Raw genomic sequence first — 23,013 nt, forward strand, 5'->3', positions numbered from 1 at the left:
CTGATGTTTGCTCAGGACGTCTTTTCATTAACATACTCCATGGATGAAAGTTACAATTTTTGAGCTGATCTCAACCAGCAAGAGTCAACACTTAGAAATTTAGGACTAGAAAGGGCAATATTACATATGTTTTTTTAATGGGTTTCGTTCAGAGTAATATGCTCATAACTGATTCAAGTAATTCCTAGATTTGGGCAAACATCCTTGATCATCTTGCTCCACCAATTCACAACAATAAAAAATAAAAATAAAAAAGGTAGAGATTATCCCACTGAAGCGAATTTGTGTTCCTGTTTATTTACATGTTGGTAAAGTTAGGTGTCAGCTTTTCCGTAAGTCCCCTCTGGAGGTCTGTAGTACTTGGGGAAAGCCATCAGCTGTAGCATGTTGAAAGCATACTTTCTGCATTTGATATTCTTCAGTACATTCTCTATGCGGCATCCTTCTCTGGTGAAAGGGGAAAAAGTACAACTTCATGAAACACAGAATAAATAAATATGCTTTATTTGTTCAATGCAGAGTTGTGGCAACAGTCCAAGTAAAAATAACAAAGATTCAACTCTACATTTTTTTTTTTCCACAAATGATGATACATCTTACAAAATTAAATCCTAGGCCAGGCCCAATACCATTATTGCCTTCGGAAAGAGATGATTCAAGTCTCTTTGCTCTCAACAGACATTTAAGGTTTAATAAACTCTTTAAATATAATTTGCTCCACAATACAGCTTCACTTTAATTTCATAAATATATCTGCCTTTTTATAACTTTTCCACAAATTAATTTCTTAGTCTCTTTAAAACACATTAAAATCTATACGTAGCCCTAAGGATACAGGTTCTAGGAATAAGGCATTTAATTTATTAAGTCTGGCCCTATAGATTTTTAAAGGAAAATTCAATTTCTAGTTTACTTCATTATGTTAGCTGTGCAATGAAGAGAAAAATGGCTTTCGGAACAGCCTGGTCCAAGTCTCCACTTTATAAAGGAAGAGTGCTTGTGCACAGACAGTACAGAAGTCACAGGTGCTGAAAAAGGGGCATCAAGACACAAACAAGACCTTGTTAAGAAGAATAGAAAAGTACTCTGAAAGCCAAATCAACCCAAACGATATTACAAACAGGTTAATTTAATTACAAAACATAAATAGCCATTCTCTCCATAAAGTTACTTGACAGAAAGGGGTTAATTGCAGCAAAGAAATAACAAAACCAACAGGTTAAGAAATCAAACAGCAGATTCTGTCAGCAGATGGCAACAATGACATTAGCACAGTGGAAATAAAGTCTGGAACCTCTCACATCTCTAGGACTTGTCTTAGGGCTTCAGGGTGTTGTGCAAATTCCATCTTAATTTCTTTAATAAATTTAATGGGAAGAGGAACAGGAGGTGCAGAACATCAAGCTTTCAGGATTCTGTTCTTTGTCTTAGGCCAAAGACATTAATTGAAAAATTCTTCTTGAGCTAGTTGACAGAGGGAAACACTTTTCCATGAACAAAAGAGCAACATAATTCACTGAATGCATAGTACTTCTTTTTCATTTTCTTTCTTTTCTTTTTTTTTAGATTTTAGGAAAAACAAAGGAAACACAATTCGAACATTTGTTTGTTTTAAATTCTGTGACTCTTAAAATGTAGAAATATTACAGCATTGTCCCATAATTTAAAGTCCATTGTCATTTGTAGAAAAGAAAGGAACACAACGTAAATCTTATTGGTATTTGGCTAATAGTAATGCGAGACTTAAAATGAGCCACACAACTAGCAGGTGTGAGCTGACAAGTAGCAAGGCGACAGGATAGAAGTGTCGAGAAGTTGGCTTATTATCAGATAGACAGCCTGTTTCAGGATCATCGGATTCATTCAGTGCTCCCTGGGTTTGTCTGCTGTTAAACAGGGTGGGGGAGTTAGGGGAGAAAAGAAAAGAGTAGAGCATTCACACAGTAAAGAAACTCAACCTTAAATATTCTGAATTAGAACACATTATCTTATACAGTGGAGCTGTTTCAGAGGAAGTTGTGTGCTACATAGCTCCCGAAGCATCCTATCTATTGTTGTCTCTCACTGACAAACGTATTTCTCATAGACAGATGTATTAAAAAAGGAAATTCCTTTTGCTTTTGGTGTAAGAAGGAAGAAAGACACACTATGAGGACAGTCACATGGGTTGACTCTGTATGTACAAGAAAGGATCCAATAAGCGTAAAAGCACCAGCAAACAAGACTACGTGGATAAAACTAAAATATGGATCAGACCATAAAAAATAATCGGTTAAGTACATCGTTGGAAAATGAAATGAGAAACACAGTATGTAGCAAAGCAAACGAACATGTCTGACACATTTAAGCACACCCTCCATTGGTATTGTACCTGTATAATGTATTTAACATTATAAAAATGATTTATGGAAATGGTTTGGTATTTAAAATGAATGAAACATCTGACATGTCATCCTTGCCAGCCATAAGATTAGTTTAACAAAATCCGACTCAGCATCCTTCTGTTACTTCAGCTCATAAACTACATTGTCTCCTGCTCATCTTACTTAAATGAGGCCGAATCTATGTCACATGGACTCCTTATCTTAAAAGAGATAACATATTTGCAGAATGACACTTTGGACAATAAAAGATTCTAAATTTCCAGGTTGTGTAGGTTAAAGGTAAGCATTGGTAATTGGGCTTAAAAGCAGCTCCAATGATGGCAAATCTGAAATATGCCATACTACTATTCATTGGAAAGAAAAATTATTTTCTATGATCTATCTCATGAATATTCACAGTATTCAGAATTTTAATCACACTCAGTTGTCAAGGGGTGGTTTGATCTCTATCAGCTCCTCCGGGTTTTAAGGCAGAAAACTGGTTATTGCTCACAGTCTTATGAAAAGTGCCATGTAAAGGTCACGTCAGTTCTAAAGAAGCTCCATAGCTTCCAGGGCCCCCTTTCAACCAATTGCAGCCCCTGAAAACCTCCTATACTGAAATTGTTGACCAGGCATTGACCACATCAGTGGCCACATCCAGACAAACAACAGTCATAATTGTTTCGCACAACAATCTTAGTTTAAAACACCAAATCAAGCACACTGCGTGTGCTTGAGCGTTTCCTATTGTTTGGTAAGACCTACAGGACTTAAAAGGACTGTAAAGCCAGTGACAAAGTGAAGTAGAAGCTTACCTGGAAGACAAATGATTAACTGAGCAAAAGGGAGCCTTACATAATTTCTATTGTCAATTGTACAAGTAATTTGTTTACTTGTTGAACTTCGTGCTGCACATTAGGTAGGAAACACACAGTAGATTTTAAGATATTGATAACTTAATGTGACTAAGAAAAGTCTCCTTGTCCTATGTTATTTCTTCTATTGGCTTGTCAGAGTGCTTGAAATCCCTACACTGCTCATCCAAGAGAAATATTGTATTCGTTTGTTCCATCAATTATTACCAATGTGTATCTCATTCTTTTAAAATTTCTATTTTTCATATATTCCATAAAGTCTATATTAGTAGAGTAACACATGTTACTCTGAGTCGGACTCTGAGTCCGAGTAACTGCCTCAAAGTGTGGGCTCTGGAGTCAGAACACCCGGCTTCCAGTTTGGTTCAGGCATTCGACTTCAGTGGCCCACGGAAAATTATTTAATATTTAATGTCTCAGTTTCCTTATCTCTAAATGGTGTTAATCATAATAATACCTACTTTAAAGAACTGCTATGAAGTGCTGTAAGTCAACATTTACAAAGTTCTTAGAACAGAGACTGGCCTATAGTAAACATTTAATAATTATGATGTTATGATGGTTAAATCGTTTGTATATAAAGGTATAGACACATCTTGGTTGCGTAGTCTGAACTTTTCTAAGTAGTAGGGATAATATATAATCAAACAAGGTTACAACCACTGATCCAGCCGATTGGTCAACTGTGGACATGCCATGAGGGTGGTGTTGGAGGCATAGAGGGCCGATCAGAGCAGTTTGCTTTTGTCGGTGTTAAAAGAAATTCTGCAAAAGAATGTCTTTGTGGACCACCCCAGTGGCCACATATGGACAAACAACACTCATAATTATTTCAAAGAGACCACATAGCAATCTGAATTAGTTTAAAACACCTAATCAACCATGCTGCGGTTGAAAAGAATAGTTGAAAATAACTGGTCTGGCTCATGATCGAATAATTCTGGGAATGAGGAAAAAACACTTCCGAAGAGGTCCATTCCCGACACTGGTAGCTGTGGAGAGGGTTCAGTCATACAACGTGTGTGTGGGTGTTGGGGGGGCCCTGGGATAAAGGGCCGAGGGAGGCTGGATAGGTGACTATAAGGTCCCCTTGGATTTTCAGATGTGCTAAGTAAAGAGAAAGGCTCTGAAGTAATGCTAGCCTTTTTTCTCCCCCCAGTTTCAGCCCCTACTAGCTGCATAAACTTTAGCAGATACTCCATCTCTTCCCATTACAATTTCTCCATATGAACAAGAACAACGAGATTGTTATAAGGATTAAGTAAGATGATACATGCAAAACTCTTAGCACAGTGCAAGTCATAAACAAGTCCTGGATCACTGTTAGCTATTGTTACTACTGTTATCACCAATATCATCCTCACCAACACTCCCTCCTGGCCAGTTTTCAGGTGAAGGTTATCTGCAGCAAATCTTAGCAACTTTGTTGAAATCTTGGTTCCTCTCCAATGTTCCCCATTAGGAGGGAAGTACTGAGTCCCATATCTATCTATCTGTCTGTCTGTCTGTCTGTCTATCTATCTATCATCTAATTATTTATCTATCACAGTGTAAATATTACATTCTGATCACAAATTTAGGTTAAATATTAACCACAATCTAGCAACATAATACTATAGAGATACTCTCTTTCCCAGAGGCCACATATAGGTTGGTTCTGGCTGAGGAGTAGACCACTGGCCGAAAGGACCTTGTAACAGTCCTTACTCCAAGTACAGGAGACTAACTTATGCCGGATGCCTTTCCCCCTACAATTACCACAGTACATTTAACATTTCCCAGTCTGCTTGTTGTATATGCTTTCCAAGCAAAAAATTACTGCATTAAAAGATTGTCTTTTTTGGGGGCAGTGGGAGTCAGTTTTATAATTGAATTAATTTGTTATATACTAACTTTAATCTCTGGAGATCACAATAATACATTAAAAATGCCTCACACATAGGGTGGCCGGTTAGCTCAGTTGGTTAGAGCATGGTGTTCATAACATCAGGGTTGCCGGTTTGATCGCCACATGGGCCACTGTGAACTACGCCCTCCACAACTAGATTGAAACAAGTATTTGACTTGGAGCTGATGGGTCCTGGAAAAACACACTTAAATAAATAAAAGTTTTTTTAAAAAAATGCTTCACACATAATCATTCTATGATTCAGCTGGAATTAAAAGCAGCATGGCCTATGAGGCTGCCACAGAACTTTGAGCGGGAGGCCCCTGACTGCGTCAGAGCGTGGATGGACACAGGTGCTCTTGGGGCTGTTTACTTGCTTCCTGCTAAGAATAGAACAAATGGTCATTTCTTCATGACCACAAATGAATTTTTAAGGACCCTGCATGTGCAAACTGCAAAGGATGTGTTTAGTAATAATATTAGCAATTTCCTCACTGGGAGACTATGACAAATAATTAATCAGTGGCTGCCTTGCAAGGTCCCCTGACAATTCAACGTTACTGGTTTCAGCCATCGCTGGCAGGTAGATCACCACGGAAGCAAATCACAATGTTGTTGTCCCCACTGAAAACGTGACATAATCAGACACGTAAGGGCAGTTACTGAATCTGCAGGAAGGAAAACGATTTTTTCTTCAAAGACCTGTCAAAGCAATCACTTAAAATAGAAACAAGTAAAGGAAATGTCTCACTTTTAAACACATCACTGCCTACATGAGGCGACATTTCCTTAAATAAAACCCAATGTGCGTGACTTGATATTTGCTTATTCCTCCCACCCCGCCCTTTTCTGTCACTGAAAACTACTGTATCCTAGATCACAAGTCCCCCACTGCAGGTATCCTGTCAAATCATTCAGGCCTCTAAAACTAAAAGTTAGAGTCCTCCTATCTCTCTCTGCTGGGTGGTATTCATTAATGGTATTGCCATTTAATATTTTATTCCTTTAACCACTATAGCTCTTCAAACTCCCACAAAGGGAAATTGCCAACTAAAAGTGAATAGACAATGGAATACTACTCGGCCATAAGAAAAGATGAAACACGCCATTTGCAACAACACGGATGGATCTTGAGATTATCATGCTAAGTGAAATAAGTCAGACGGAAAAAGATAAGAACCACAAGATTTCACTCATATGTGGGCTATAAAACAAAGCAACAAATGAACAAACAAAACAAAACAAACAAACCTCATTGACACAGACAACAGAAAGGTGGTTACCAGAGAGGAAGGGAGTAGCGGGAGGTTGAAGAGGGAAAAGGGGTCAAATATATGGTGATGGAAGGAGAGTAAATTTTGGGTGGTGAACACACAATGCAATGTATAGATGACATATTATAGAATTGTACACTTGAAACTTGTATAATCTTATTAACCAATGTCACCCCAATAAATCTAATTAAACAAAACTTAATAGAAAAATCTTTCCTTTTGATCAAAAAGCTGATTTCCTCCCATGCTAAAATGAGACCATTTCACATTTAATTACATCTAACTTCAGCGCTATGGGCATACCATCTTGAAATTATGAGCCAAGGTTTTATAGCTAATATCTTGCAGAGCTTTATTGGACTCTACAGTCATCTGATGAATTGATCTTAACAGAGCATCATTTTTCAGGCCATAGACTGCTGGACTGTGTCAGATTTTAAACTGGCAGGTCTGTGGAAAAATGAATATAATGTCAGTATGGTATCAATAAGAGCTTTGAGAGTAGTACAGAAATCACAGAATCATAGATTTCGCAGATGTAAAAGTGACTTTAAAAAAATCTTCAAGTTGAATTATACATTTTATAGATGAGAAAATAAATTCAGAGGCCTTGCCTATGCTTTCGCAACAGCAAGTTACAAGAAAAGGATGACGTGAAGGTAGTTTCATTGGTTCACGGTCGGCTTGTATCATAGTCTGATAAGATAAAGGGAGAAGGACTTTGGGCTTTTAGACGACAAAACACCTACCAAATTTTTTCAAAAATTCAATTTATAATTAGAACAAGAAAAGTAGATTTCCAGGACTTTTTAAAACCTGTACAACTATTTAAATATAGGGAAAAATTTAATAAAGCATATCAAGTGTGGGATAATTTCCAGTGGCATAGAATTAAGATTAGACTTTTTGGCCACTGCATCACTAGCCACATTTAAAATGCCTTCTTTATTCTAATTGGATTTCAGAATCTAAGTCAAAATACATTATGTCAACCACAGAAAAGCTCCAAAATGAAGAAAGGACTTAAAAGATGTAAGACTATGTTGCTTCTTTGAGTGACCAGGTCAAAGAGTGTTTCTAATAATCCTGTACAAGTTTGCTATATAAGAAAGAACAGTATTAAGCAACATATGCACTCAGAGGAAGGATGAGTCCTCTCCACGGGACACTGCATGCATTTCTGGACATGCCATTCTAAAAGGAGGGTTATGGTGAACTCGAGGGTACCAGAGCATGAAAACCAGGAAGATGACGGTAGGTAGGCTTGGGTATCTGGCACATCGGGAAAGACAGAAGACAGTGAGAATGAGAAGAATTCCACCTGCTTAGAGAGGGGAAAAATTTATGGTTACATGGTTGTCGATTTCAATTGTCAAAGGTTCTATAGTTTCAAAGTCTGGGTTACCTTAAAAATCAATGTAAGAATTTGAAGTAAAGAAGGAAGTCTCCTATGTACGCACCGTGCCCTATCTAGTGATGGCTGCTTTATGGATATTATCTCATTCGTTCCTTACAAAAGGTCAAACTGGTTGGGTGTGATTATCTCCACAGGCTCAACAGGGTTACAAAATTTGCTCAACTAGCAGACAGGGGATTTTTATCCCTGTCTGTCTAATGGAAAAAACATATTCCTTTCACTTTATGATTGGGATCTTTTAAGCATAGGCTTCCTGCCATGTATCAGAAAATGGCAGGTATACTTTCTTGCTAGTTGTTAGAGTAGGTTAAGTGACTTCTAAAATTACTTTCATCTCTACCTTCCTGTGCCTTTGATTCAATTAAAACATAACTGCAGTGCTCTAGAGATGCATATATATATATATATATATATATATATATATATACACACACACACACACATATATATAATTTGTTTTTGTTTTAAATTTTTTTTCTACTAATGGAATAGGTGGCAGTTCAATAAGAGATAGTTGGGGTAGGGTGCAAAAATCAGAGATTGCAAAACCATGTTGACATTGTATTTGGTCTAAAGTTGTTCTTGCTCATTCTTATCTATTTTTTCATATTTTAGTTTCAGAATTAAAAGAAAAAAACAGAAAGAAAAAACTGACCTATTTTACTGTTTTAATTTAATTTCTCCCTAGTATCACTTTTCGCACTTTTTCCCATTTCATTCTTTTAGTTTTATAAAGTGACTGGAAAATAGAAATATCTTCTTGTCAGAAGAAGCAAGGTTCCAGCAGTGACACTTTATGATAATATCTAAACACTGCTTTGAAGAGAAAATAAGTACATATGCCCAGAAAAAACAACTCAGTGAAAGATAGAAAAGTGGCCTGGTATCAAATCTAAATGTGTTTTATAATTTTTTTTTTAAAGAAAAAAAGAAAGGAGAGGGAGAGAGACATAATGAGTTGAAAATATAATTGCTGCCATCAGATCATTATCAGAGAACTGATTCCAGTTTTGATCTTTGAATTTTAGAAAGGAGAATATTTGGATGAGGTCCAGAAAGAAATATCATAAATGATTAAAGGACTGAAGAAAAAAGCTTATGAGGAAGTATTTAAGGTTCATTTTGTTTGGATTAAAGAAGGCTAATATGCAATGTGCTTGCTATATTTAAATGTATGCAAGACAATGGTAAAATAATTTTTGAGATATTAATTTGTGTTTTGCTCTCTTATATTTTTGGCTGCAGTATAAAGCCTGTGCCTCGATGATTTTAGTAGTGTGTAAAACAAGAGGTGCCTGAATGAAATAGATTTGCCCTTCTTTAATCTCATGATAGAGAAAATGTGAGGTGTCCATTGAGGGGGAAATGACCTTTGAGGTTCGAGAGAGAGAAAAGAGAAGGAAGGAAAGAGAGAGAGGAAAAGGGAGAGGGAGAGGGGGAACGTGGGGGGGGGGAGAGAGAGAGAGAGAGAGAGAGAGAGAGAGAGAGAGAGAGAGAGAGAGAGAGAGAGAGAATCTTGAAGTATAAGCAATGAGTGAGGAGGACAAATGGACAAAGGTTGATGCCGGGAGGGTGAGGGAGTCTTGTGCATTGTCCTCTGCCCGTGCCTGGTGAGGGAGGACCACCCGAGGTGAGGGTGCTGTGAGATGCTCCCAGGGAGGCTGGCCCTGGGTCACGGGTCAGCTTCACCAAAGATTCAGTTGCTTGGAGCTTGGCTTGGATACAAAGAAATGAAGGGGCTTAAATGAAAGGAGGAAATGGCTACATTAGTGGCTGATGACTGATATAGACAAGTTTTCTAGAAGTTATAGTGTAAGACAAGGCCTGTGGCCGGAGGAGAGCTCAAAACAGTAAAGATTGGCTTTCCATCAGCCTGGCTGTATAGGAGCTGAAACATCAAATGAAGACTGTTTAAAGAAATTTTGAAAAAAGAAACAAAACAAAAACCAAAAACACATTACATCTTACACAGCTTAGTTAGTGGGCAGATAAATAGAGCAGTTCTACAAAGAAATGGGTACATATGTAGATGTAGATATACACCTGTAACTCATTTTCTATTTCCCATACAATGCAATTAGCTTTTCTTTGTACAGTAGCGCCACCGAGATCAAGGAGATGATTCAGTTTTCATTGTTTCAAAGTAACAATCAGAGAGAAAAAAGGAGACTAGCTGTGAAAACATTCTATAAGTGTGGTTGTTGCTGAAGTACTTAAAAATATAAACAACCATTGTCTCACTGCTCTAGTTGTCACTCTCCTGGAGTTGGGGATAACTTTTATCCCCCAGTTAAGAGGAAATTAGCATGCAAAAACATAAGACTTCTGATTCTAGTCTCGATAAGCACCAGACAGAGTAATGAAGCAGGGGACCTCGCAGAACAGGGGTGTCCAAACTTTTTTCAACGGTTTTCACCAAGGGCCATATGCGGTAAGATACACAAACAGCCGGGCCACTCACTCGAGGTGAAGTACGTATTGCCTCACCTGGTTTGTTTAAGTAAACTAAATATATTTTTGGAATTTGCTGCGGGCCAATTAACAATGAATGGATCATGGGCCGCAGTTGGCCTGCGGGCCGCAGTTTGCACACCCCTGTCGCAGAGCCTGACACCGAGGACAGGTCTTAAGCTTTAAAATGAAAGTAAAAGTCCACATATACTGAGAGATTATAGCCTGTGTGATTCTGAAAGTAGCCTGGGAAACGTAGCAGGGATCAGTAAGAACGAGTAAATATTTGGACACGTGTAACATGAGAGAAAATCACCTCAGCTCCCCGTTATCTGTTCGGTTAAGGGTCAGGTCTTCCCTTTAAAAGGGAGAATGTTAACATCTATCCTACAGGATTATAGTGAGATTATGTAAAGGCAACTACCACATTCTCAGTAGTAAAAATAAGTAAATGCGCAAAATAAATAACTCCTTCTCTTTCCCCCATTGTTACATCTCAGTTCTTGTGCAGACTCCTTGCCCAGAGGTGCCCAGCTCTTTCTCCTCTCATTCTCTCTAATACTGAAGTGTCCAGGTAAGGACAACACATGTTACCTTCTTATACTAGATGTACTCTCTCCAGGTGATTGCAACCAGCCCCAGGACTTTCATATCATTTGATGCTGATGAACCTTACATTTCTCTATCTAGTTCAGATCGCTTCTCTGAATGACAGGCACATATACCGCATCTTCACTCGAATGCCCAATAGACATTTTAAGGTAGTGAAGGTGGCAGGACGTGCTACTGCAAACTATGCCACATTGGCAAATGCATTATTTTGAGCTAGACACTTGAAAAACAGCAGGTACAGAAGGGGCTCTGATCTCCCCTTTCCTTCCGGAAAGCAAGAGATAAAAATCCCATGTAAAAATGTCCTCCCTGTACCTGGATGAAAGGAGCAATCTTATCACCAGAGACAGGAAGTCAATGCTGAGAGAATTCTACACGCACAGACTTTGTTAAAATAACTCTTATCTTCCTTTAGCTCTCTTCCCCTTCCCCTATATATTTTAGTTACTTTTCCGTAATTGCCTCTCTCTGTTCACCCTAGTATGAAAGCATTTAGGTGTTGATGATTCGTTGGGTCTTCATTTTCTTGTGGAGATTTCCATGTACAGGTAAAATTTGTATGTTTTTTTCCTGTTAATCTTGTCTTATGCCAATTTAACATTCAGGCCCAGCCATCTATCCAATAGGGTTGAGGACAAGTTTGACCTCCCCTACAGTTTCAAGGCCAAATCTTAACTGCAGTCTATCGCCTCTGCCATATTTCCAAATCTGCTCCTCCCTTCCTTCCCATACAGAAATGACACTCACCCACGCTCAGACATTCATCTGAAGCAGCCAAGTTCTCCTGGATTCTTCTGCATTCTTTATACCCGCACCTCCATCCATTAACCAGTTAACCAGTCAGACACTTCCCACCATCTCTACTGCTACCACCTGACTGCGACCCACTATCACCTTGATCTTGTACTAACAGAAGAGGTATCCTGCCTTTACCACTCTTATGTTTCTATTAAGTTTCACTAAATCCTAATGTATCCATTTAGATACATGACAAAGCAATCAATGCACAATTCTAGTTGCATTCAAAAACCATGTCCTGAAGAGTTTTATGGAATAAAAATCCAGTTGATCCCAGTTGCCCACAGAGAGGCCACAGACAGCCAAATGTAGTTTCTCTCCATCTGCAGGGAGATGGAAATATGTACAACTGTTCATCACTGAGACCAAAGCTCCTGAATCTCAAGGAGGAAATGCAGCTACGCCCTGTTGCTCCACAATCTCGCTGGCTTTCAACCCTCTCCCAGCACTGCCATTTCTATGGTATCGCAGTAAACTAGATGATCCTGCCAACCTTTGCGGAAATAATATCCTGCTTTTGGCCTTTTTGTTGCATCTGAAATGGATGGAGTTCAGTGTGAATCAGCTCCACATCAGACAGCACCATTCAGTGTCGCATATTCTCAAACATTCATTCCAGCCCACTCTTTGAATAGGACTCTCCAAAAGAATCAATTCAGAGTTTGGCCCTGGAAATGTTAGAGTATTCACCCTCTTCTCCACAAGGACAGAACCTCTCTCCCATCTTCCAATCTTTTCCCATTTCTGTTTCCTAATTTTTCTTTTACTCCCGCCATTGCATGCAAACAGCATGATGCTACAATTAATATGTTACCAATGCCTGGAAATAAAGGCTGAAAATCTTAGGGAAAAAGACACATTCAAGAATATGAGAGTTTAGATTTGGATACAAGTGCATGGCTAAAAATAACACTAGTTACACAACTATGAAAAAGGCAGAATATAAAATATGAAATACACTGAGGAGGAATGACTCCACAGTGTAACTTATAGTACTTTACACATATTTATCCCTAATCTCTTCTACAAGAAAGGTGTCTTAGAGAAATAGAGTTTTGTGATGGACAGTAAAGACTGAATAGAATTTCAATGGCTAGAAACTGGGTGGGGGTTTGGGGGCACGTAAATAACACGGAAACGGGAAAATGTCAGATGCACTCGGAATGACCCACAGTCTGCTTTGGTTATAAAAATGAGGAAGCAAGGAAATAAATGGAGGCAGGAATATTAAAGGTTAGGATATTTTCTTTTCAGTTGCTTATATATTTTAGACAGTTTCTAAAATAAACGTATTTTGCAATAATAAATGCAACCACATTGTTTTAAAATGAGGTGGGGTTACAGTGCACATGTTTGTGGTTGATGGCACAAGAACTATACCAAAAAACTCTCACAAAAGTGTGAATGGCTATGTGCTGTAGCACAGTGCCTAGCCACAATGGGTAGGATGGTTTGAGCTAGGACTGCAGCAGGAATGGAATAAACTAGAGACACAGAGACTAATCAGGAGGCTAGTATAATAGTCAGGCAAAAAAAAGCTAAGGTCTTGAACTTGGAATGAAGGACAAGGGCAAAAAAGTTACATACTCTAAAATAGAAGTAATTTGAATGATAAAGTATATGCTGAATTTAAATATTGGGAGATCAGGAAGAGAAAAAAGTAAAACAATGATGTTCAGATTTTAGGGGAAAATACATTCTATTTAACTATGCTATGTTTGATGTAAGACTTTAGTCAGATATGTATAATAGAAGGAAGATCTAGACAGACTGTATACCATAGTTCTACACCCTAAATTTGGAAGTTTCCTGAAAAAAAAAATGGCCTAGTTACTGTAGTTGAGGTCGCCCATGTAGAAAATATATGGTGAGCAGAGACGAGGGCTGAGGGGAAAAGTCCTGGGAGATGCCTGAATCGGTAAGGCCAGTGAGGAAGGAAGCAGAAAGCAGAGAGTGACATAGAAACTAGTCACAGATTCAAAGAAACCACAGTGACAGATGCTGCAACACGAACAAGGAGGTGGCAAAGTAAATAAATGTCACTGGACTTGATGATTATGCGATGATTATGTCACTTGCAGCCATTGCCTTTCAGTAGAGTTTTAGGGATGGAAATTAGCTTTCAAGCAGCTGATGAATGAGTGGTGAAGCACGGGAGGTAGAATTCTCTTCTATTTCAACTGTGATGCCCAGAGCCTTGACATAGTAAAGGAAGAAGAAAGGCAGTACAGAGCCTCAAAGAGTCAATCGGGCTGATGAAACACTTTTAGGATACGTGAGGTATGCATGTTTGCAGGCACAGAGGAAAGAAGAAATGGGGGAAGATTCAAGGCTGTGGGATAGTTGGCTTTTTCAGAGAAAAGCATCTTATGCTTTTTCAGAGAAAAGTAGATATTTACGGGTTGAGGATTAGCTATAAAGCAGGGTGCTTTCCCTATTTATCAAAAAGTCTTTACTATATAGGAATCCACGAACCTCAAAGCATCACCTGACTCTTCAGTTAATGGAACACGGAACTGAAGATAAAGGTGTCTGGGTACAGGTCTTAGGGAATGTGGGAAAGTAACCTACTTAGAAGCTTAACCTCTTGATATTTTGGGACATAATCACAGCTTTTTGCAATATGGTCTTAGTGGTTTAGTAAGAAAATAGAGCCAAGACAGACTATCTGATCACCTAACCATTAATGTCACAGTAAATTAGAACACCTGTCCTGATGCTAGTGTGTTGGTGGAACATCTTTGCATATCATTTTGAAGTCCAATGTCAAGTACATCCCAAGAGTTTACACTTTACATTCACATACAAATTTCAAACCAGTACGCGTCTCCTGAGCTGATTCCTTTGACATATCATTATCTGGATGGAAGCCTTCCAATGATCATTTAAACACTACTAGCTAGCATCTCTTTATCAACACAGATGACTATTCTAAAATTCGTTTGTTCCGCTTCCTTTTTAATTTCTAATACTGCTATTAACATTTCATTATCTGGCACTAGATTTTGTGTCCAACATACTATTCTTGGTCATGGTTCTTGGGAAAGCCTTACATCTGGCTTCCCAGAACTTCTGTATCTACTCGGGATGAATCAGTGATCTTAAAAGCATCTAGCTGTTTTCTACAGACCAGATGGATACTTCTTCTTATTTTTCTTTTTAATGCTGAGTATTTTCTTTCCATTTTTTTAAATTGGTACTGTCCCGATAAGTTATAATCAACTGATCGTGGATCTTGATTAATTTTTCTTTTTGATCTGTACCTCTCAGCCCCTCTAAGGATATACAATACAACTCCATGAAAATAATATTTCCCAAGACATCTGTGATGAAGTAATTGGGGAAATGCTGGGTTAAGAACTCAAACGGAATTTTTTTATTTACTTATTTATTCAAGGAATATGTTTTTTACTACCTACTTTGTGCCTTCACTAGTCCAAACTGACTACAGTTTAAGATGATAAGAAAGAAGAGGGGGTGATGATGTAGGAAATGTTGATTGATCCCAAAATAATGGAGGCCCCTAAATTCCAGGCTAAAGAATTAGCATTACTCTCTATACAATGGGGGGTAACATGGTTAATGTTGAACTTCAGGGAAAAACTCTGGGAGGAGGCTATAAAGTAGATTGGAAGGTAAGGGACTAGAGAAAAGAAAACAGTTAAGAGGTTACAGCAGTGGACCAGCTGACAAGTAATAAAGGTCTGGAATAAAGCAAAAGAAAGAGAAATGAATGAAAGATCATAAATTAAAGATGGGAGTGGAGTGAATTGACATCTTGGAGAAAATGCCTTATAAGAATTATAGACCGAGGTAGCAATTATAAATTGTAAGACACAGGGAAGGGCATTTTCTCTTAAATGCATTTTTTTCTTCTCTCTTCCCTTTTGTAACTACACTGATACAGACAATCAGACTGAGTCTAACAGAATCATCATTTCTGACACTTTAACAATTTCTGCAATAATTCTGAAAATGTCTGTGTTGTTTGCCAAATAGATGGCTATCAGCAAGAGTACAATATAGCACTCAAGAGCCGACTGAGGTAATTGCTTAGAGTTCACTTTTTTGATTAAAATTAAAAAAAAAAAAAATGTGTCAGTAGTTTCATTCCAGTAGAACCAAAAGAATTCTGAGGGCACTGCAGTTTCTTTTACTATCCATTCGGTTTGTGCTTTGTTGCACATCAGTCAGAAACCCTATTCTGCATCCACTCTCCTCTGTTCAATTGAGTAAAACATAAAGACACAGAACTTAGAAAAAGGGTATTATTCCCCCTACTTTTCTCTTGTTTTGGCTACCTCTAAATTGCTTAAAGCTTTTCTTCAGCTTGATTGTTGGAGTTAGAAGGGAACCTTAGAGATCATCAGATCCAACCCCTTCATTTTTCAGACGAGAAAGCCGAGGCCTCCAGAGAACCAGGATCGTATTAGTAGCCCAGCGGTGTAGACTTGGGATTGTGTGCAGAACAACTAAATTAATGATGTTCTTCTGCTCCCACACATGAAACAACCTCCTCTCACACCCCACCGCTAACAGAGAAGTAGTCACTTTCTCACTCCTCAGGTTTTACATATTGTGAGGATAATTCTTGTGGGAAAATGCTCCTGGGGATTAAGAGGGAGCAAAGCTGGAGACCACGCATATATGACTCATTATGATCTCTTTGTTCCTCAGCAATCCCTATAGCTTTTGGTTCCTTTTTCTAGACAATTATGATGTGAAATTAGCCTTTTTGAACTTGCTGCTCTGGCTGCTCTGCTTTGACTTAGAAACCACGGAGAATTCCAGGAAGGAAAAAAATTAATGGCTGGGTTCATACAGCACTCGTTCATAAAGCATCAACTAAGCTTACGGAAAGTTAATTGATAAAAGTTACTTTTCACTGAGTACTGACTATTTCACAATTGCCGTTCACTGTACCCCAGTGATCTTGAACTTTCACACCACGACTGTGAGGTAGGAACAAAGGCCCATCTTGCAAATGGGAAAACTCAGAGAGATGAGGTAAAATATCCACACGTACACTGGTACTAAGAGACAGAGATGGCATTTGAATCTGGCTCCTTCTGTCCCCTAAGTCTGCGCTCTGAACAATTGTGTGATACTTTCTTTTTTCTGCATTCTTCACTGTGCAAGAAACTATGCAGATTATAGTGCCTGCATAGATGGCCTTACACTCTACCCTAGGACAGCTCCACATACTCAGAATACGTGGAGAAAAACATGTAGCATCACCATAACTGAAATGAAGGTTTTCAATCTAAAGAGTTCTCAGTGTGGGCTTAGGCTCAGAATGCCTGCACACCTGGTTTACCCCAGTTTATGCCTATTGCTCCAGCAGGATGTCGATGGAGTAAGGGGAAGGGCATGTAGGTAAAAGGGTTTAGTACGAAAAAGGAAATGAAAAGAAAGAAGACAGAGGCGAGGATTTGTGGTGTTTGTTATGTTTGTTACATGTTTGCGGCAGGAGTGTGTGAGGGCTGGATTTTTGGAAAGAGATGAGGGGGAGAGAGAAACAGAGAGGGTATGGTCTGACAAAGAAGTGAGGAGGAGATGAAATGATTACTACAAGACCATATGATTCTACATGATAGAATTGGGTTTTAGAAAAACTAGTTTGAAAATATTCTGCAGCGTAGATTGGAGTAGAGAGACTGGAAGCAGAAAAATCAGTGAGGAGCACATTGAAATAACCAAGGTGTTAGGCAAATGACCTAGGCACAGGAGGGCAGTGAGAACGTGTCAAAGCCAAAAGACACAGTGAGGGGAAGAAATGGCAGAATTTCCATCAACAGCCCAGTAATTGAGACTTGCATCATTGTTTATGGTTACATTGGCCCCAACTTTTAGATTGTATCACCATGGGCAGTGAGAGAACAACAGAAGTTGGCTGAATTCACGCATGGAGCTAAGTGATGGGAGCCAAATGTTTTTATACTTGTCAAAAAAAAAAAAAAAAGTGACGGGAGAATTGCATCATATACCACAGAAAGTACAGGTAAATTGAACTGTGGTCACATGCAATTTAACTTCGGCAAAACAGTACCATGCCATGGTAAATGAATTATGCTAACGCACATTTTGTTGTTTTTCTTCTGAGTAATTGGTACATTTCTCTTTATACTTGTATAAGAACTAAAAGCATAGTCTTTATACTTGTATAAGAGCTAAAAGCATAGGGAATTTATGCCTGGTTTTATGTTCGGGAATATCTATGAAACATTACACTGAAAAATAGTTTATGTCAGAAAGGAAGGCATGCAATAATTATTTCTTCTTAAGGAGGTCAACACGTGACTCAAGTTTGAGAAACAATAACGTATACAAATAAGATTGTTTTTCACATCCCCGGCTTTGACAAGGAGGTAGTTATTAGTGATCTGCCACTGAACAGTTTAAGTGAACCCATGGATTGGAAGTCAAACTACAAAGGGATAGGAAGAAACTATGAGACCAAAAAAAAACCTCAACCTTAGCAGTTGAGACAACATCAAGAAGTATATATTGTGCATTACAAATTATAAGGGCAGAACATAAAATGAAAAAATAATAAAACCAATCACATAGGCTTTGATTGATACTCAAAACTGAGGAGAATAGCTGCACTTGGTTAAAATGTGAGTTTGTGGTTATGTGGTGACCAGTAAATATATTTCCTGCCAGAAAGGTGAATATATCGATAGGCAGGAATTTATTTGATGGCCAGATTAATAAATGACAATTTTCAAGATGCATTAAAAGACAAAGCATCGAGAAACATTGAAAACAATCCAGTTGTCATATTTAATTATCCAAAACCACAAATCAATTAACAAATGGTCCATGGGTCACATCCATTGACTTAAGGAGCTGATTTTAGACTTCAAGTCAGATGATGTTATTGAGCTTCAAAACCACATAGCTCAAATACTTACTTTTACTCTTTAATTCCTTTTCTAAATAAAAACAAGTAATTCATTGAAAACCAGCTGTCAAGAAGTTGGTTAGGGGATCATGAAGAACTGACTTTGTAGAAATATGATTCCAAAGCCAATCTAATAGTGATCTAAGACATTCTTATATAGATACATTAAATTAAATGGATCGGGTTTAGGTGCTTATCCTTTCATTTGAGAGAATTGTATTCCAATGGTTCCAATCTAGTAGAAGAAAAATTAGCTGTCATTCACATTACCTTAAAATACTTCCCATTGGAGAAACATTAATAAAAAGTCAACAGTTCATTAAAAACCAAAATATACTATACTTTTCTATTAATTATATGAATTATCAGTCTTTTTAAAAATCCCCAGTAGATCACACCATGCATCATATAAAGACATCCTATGTCTATCTATATATAGCATGGCGCTTATGTACTAGAGAGTCAGACATCCCTAGATTTCAATTTGACTTTGCCTCTTGCTACCTGTGTTAGTTGGACAAGATACATCACTTTGCTAAACTTTCATTTTGTCATCTTTAAAATGGAGATGATATACATAGGTTGACATGAAAGTTATTGGGTTGGTGCAAAAGTAATTGCGGTTTTTGCAATTTTTTTAACCTTTTAAACCGCAATTACTTTTGCACCAACATAATAAATGTATATAGTATGTTTAGCATCCCTGGCATGTATTCAGTACTCAATACATGGTAGCTACAATTATTAGTTTCACTATAAACATAGATAATTATTTATTAAATAAATGACAATAAATGAAATAATCTACAAGAATTCTCTACCAATGGCTAATAAATTTTGAAAAACATACAATGTAACACAGAATTATCTCCATAAAAGCCACAGTTCACAGCAATGATTTCAAGAAAAGAGATTTTAGCTATGATTCCTAATGCTTTGTTCTTATGATTTATGTAAAGGCACAATGAATATAGTTATATTACTCTATTTTCCTAAATTTTACAAATCAAAATTTGATGGGATGTTGAACAGAGTTTGATTCTTTCTAACCAAAAAGATGTTTTACTTATAGAATACTGCTTGCTTACTTTTTAATTGCACATTTTATGGTACTTATTTCTCTTATGTTATTATTTCATTTCTAAATTAATCGTATGTATAACAAAAGAACTGACTCATTCAACCTTATAATTCATCTTAGTCTACCTGAAATAATCATTTAACTTTGATAATGTTTTGCTATAATATTTTCAATCAAAAATTATTTATATTGGAATTTTTGTTCAAATATTTATACCTTGAACAATTATAAGTATTTAATCTCTTATAATAGATAATGATAATTAGAGAGGTTGGATACAGACTGAATTATTAAAATGCATAATGATTTCTAAAGAGAAATAATGTTTCTCTTTTATTGCTAAACTAGCTATTTATTCCCTAGGCATTACTTATTTAAAATTTAATTCTCTAGAAATTGCTACCTAATTACTTAAGTATAACCCATGTTCTTCTATATTAATATAAACTAGAACAATTGCACATAGGTATAAATTAAAAAACTACATAGGTTTATTTTTCTTCCCTCTACTCCTCGATAAGCAGGCACATATTCATAAAATAACATTAATTCTCTGAAAAATTCTAGTAAAAAATATATAGAACACTTCTTTTGAATACAATACCTTTATTTTATCCATTGGCCAAAATTTACAGTGCTTAAATTACCTAGCTTTCTAAGACACAATTTCCCATGTTGTGTTCCATGAGTATTGATGGATCTATAGTGCTGAGTTAACAAAAGTCCAGTTTCTTTATTGTGGAATTTTTCCTAAGACTTTAATATATAAATGTGTTGGGCGCTTTTAGGAGTTGGCAACGTGTGATTTCTTGGACTTGGGTGATCATTTCTCAGGTATTCACTTTATAATTATTTGTTGAAATGTACAGTTCTGTTTTATTCACTTTAATATTAATATCAATACTTTATGTCGTATAATATGCACTGAGATATTCTGAGGGAATCTGGTGAGAAATGGTATAGCTTAATCCAAGGCAGACATGTGGATGTTGACATTCTATGTGATTAACAGAAAGGAAATCTCTATGTGGCTAGACACTAGTGATATTGGTGCCAGTGCTGGTATTTTGTAAGGTCCTGTCTCGTATTCTTTGTCCCCATGGCAGGCTACCATATCTTTACATTAAGAAAAATTAAAATTGTACCTGTAGTCATGGCCCAGCTTCTCAAAACATACTTTAGATATACTTGAGTATTTAATTCAGAATTTACCTGAATCCTTCAATTATTTTCCAAGAAATCATGGAAGAAAAAATTTAGACCTAGAAAACTGTTGGAGGACAGTGAGTAATTGCCAATCTCTCTACCAGAGAGCAAGAATGTTAAGAACGTAAATTCAGTTGGTTGCAACTTCTTCAGTTGGAAGAAGATTTTTGCAAACAACGCCTCCAGTAAAGGACTAATATCCAAAATATATAAGGAACTCATAAAACTCAACAACAAAAAAACAAACAATCTGATTAAAAAATGGGCAGAGAGGACATTTTTCCAGAGAGGACACACAGATGGCCAAGAGAAATATGAAATGATGCTCAACATCACTAATCATCAGAGGAATGCAAATAAAAACCACAATGAGATATCACCTCACACCTGTTAGAATGGCTATCATCAACAAGATAAATAATAACAAGTGTTGGAGAGGCTGTGGAGAAAAAGGAACCCTCATACACTGTTGGTGGGAATGCAGACTGGTGCAGGTGCTATGGAAGGCAGTGTGGAGTTTCCTCAAAAAAATTAAGAATAGAATTACTATATGACCCGGCAATCCCTCTCCTGGGTATATATCCAAAAATTCTGAAAACATTTATCCTTAAAGATATATGTGCTCCAATGTTCATTGCAGCTTTATTTATGGTGGCCAAGACATGGAAACAACCAAAGTGTCCGTTGATAGATGATCGGATAAAGAAGATGTGGTATATATACACAATGGAATACTATTCTCTCATAAGAAAAGATGACATAGTGTCATCCGTGACAACATGGATGGATCTTGAGATTAGCATGCTGAACAAAATAAGTCCGACAGAAAAAGTTGAGAACCATATGATTTCACTGATATGTGGGATATAAAACTGAAACCAACAAAGGAACAAGATAAACAAATAAACAAAGAAAAACTCACAGACACAGACAATATTTGAATAGTTACCAGAGGGTAAGGGGGAAAGGGAGTGGTCAATGCCCTGAGAGGGTAAACTGGATCCTATATGTGGTGATGGAAGGAGAACTGACTCTGGGTGGTGAACACACAATGTGATATATAGATAATGCATTGCAGAATTGTACACCTGAAACCTACGCAACTTTACTAACCATTGTCACCCCAATAAACTTTAATTAAAAAAAAGTACCTAAATTTAGGTCTTTCTTGTGTTGATTTTTACCTGTGGCATAGACTCCAGTCACCATTTTCTGATCCTCTGGAGGCTTAACTTATCCCTACTTGAATTTTAGCCCATAAAATGAATAAGTAGGCACAATCATTCATTCATGTCCATGGAATATAATTTAGTACTTTAGTAATAAAATACTAATGATGCCTAGGATAGCCCAAAGAATGAACGTGTCTTCCTAAAAGCCTAAATGGTTTAGGGAGTTATTTGGCTACTGGGAGAACTGCTCTTTTTCTTAGCAATATTTTATAAGTCTACTCAATATATCACTTAATATGTTTAGTTATATATTATCATACATTATCAACTTTTGCCTTCCTATATTCCTTTAAATAGTGCTGCTGACATTTTATGAATTGAGAAATGTCTTATAGAAATGTTGTTCTACAGGTCATGTAAAAAAAATTCTCTGATTGTCCTATATGCTGTTCTGTCATCCTCTGCTATGCATAAGGTAAAATACATTAAAATCTGGCTGACTTCCCTGTGCAAGGTAATAATATGCTAAGCCATAATATTCCGTTTTTCATCTGTGTCTGTGGAACTGAATGATTTCAGAGTAGCATCTGGAAACCCCACTACTGCACCTGAACACTTTTATATGCATGTATGTATGAGATAATCACTCCTGCAAGTTCAAGTTCATTACAGCCTCATTTCAAGTTCCAGCTGGGAATTAAACTTAAATTGAGATGAAATGGGTTTTGTTATCCCTATTGTGATAGGGAGAGTGATTGACTCTGGGGCTGAAAACACAGTTTGAAATAGTTTACAACATACATCCCTACTCACACTAATCTAAAAATCAGATAATTCCACAGAGAGTCCAGAGAATCTTTTTCTTTTTTTTAATTGAGAACTGACTTAATCATGGGTGATCGCTTAGATTGCTTAGATTATGGATCTTTAACGTTTATTTTAATATTTTCCGATCTATTACCGAAA

General features: G+C 37.1%; 1 protein-coding gene across 9 annotated transcripts in view; it reads right to left on the reverse strand.

Annotated features, from left to right (window-relative positions):
* Positions 1 to 280: 280 nt before the first annotated feature.
* The window catches only part of INPP4B (inositol polyphosphate-4-phosphatase type II B), a 613,177-nt gene continuing 590,444 nt past the window's right edge, over positions 281 to 23,013 (reverse strand). For 4 of the 9 annotated variants that reach the window (XM_033135154.1, XM_033135152.1, XM_033135153.1 and 1 more), the window contains one exon: positions 489 to 1,886. In XM_033135154.1, coding sequence (XP_032991045.1) covers positions 1,712 to 1,886 — 175 coding nt within the window. In that variant the 3' untranslated portion in view covers positions 489 to 1,711. Of the gene's footprint in view, positions 448 to 488; positions 1,887 to 6,776; positions 6,854 to 23,013 lie in introns of those variants that run through there. The other 5 variants (XM_033135157.1, XM_033135156.1, XM_033135160.1 and 2 more) reach the window with 5 other exon arrangements.

This window comes from Rhinolophus ferrumequinum, chromosome 18 (assembly GCF_004115265.2).
Source record: "Rhinolophus ferrumequinum isolate MPI-CBG mRhiFer1 chromosome 18, mRhiFer1_v1.p, whole genome shotgun sequence".
Taxonomy (NCBI): Eukaryota; Metazoa; Chordata; class Mammalia; order Chiroptera; family Rhinolophidae; genus Rhinolophus; species Rhinolophus ferrumequinum.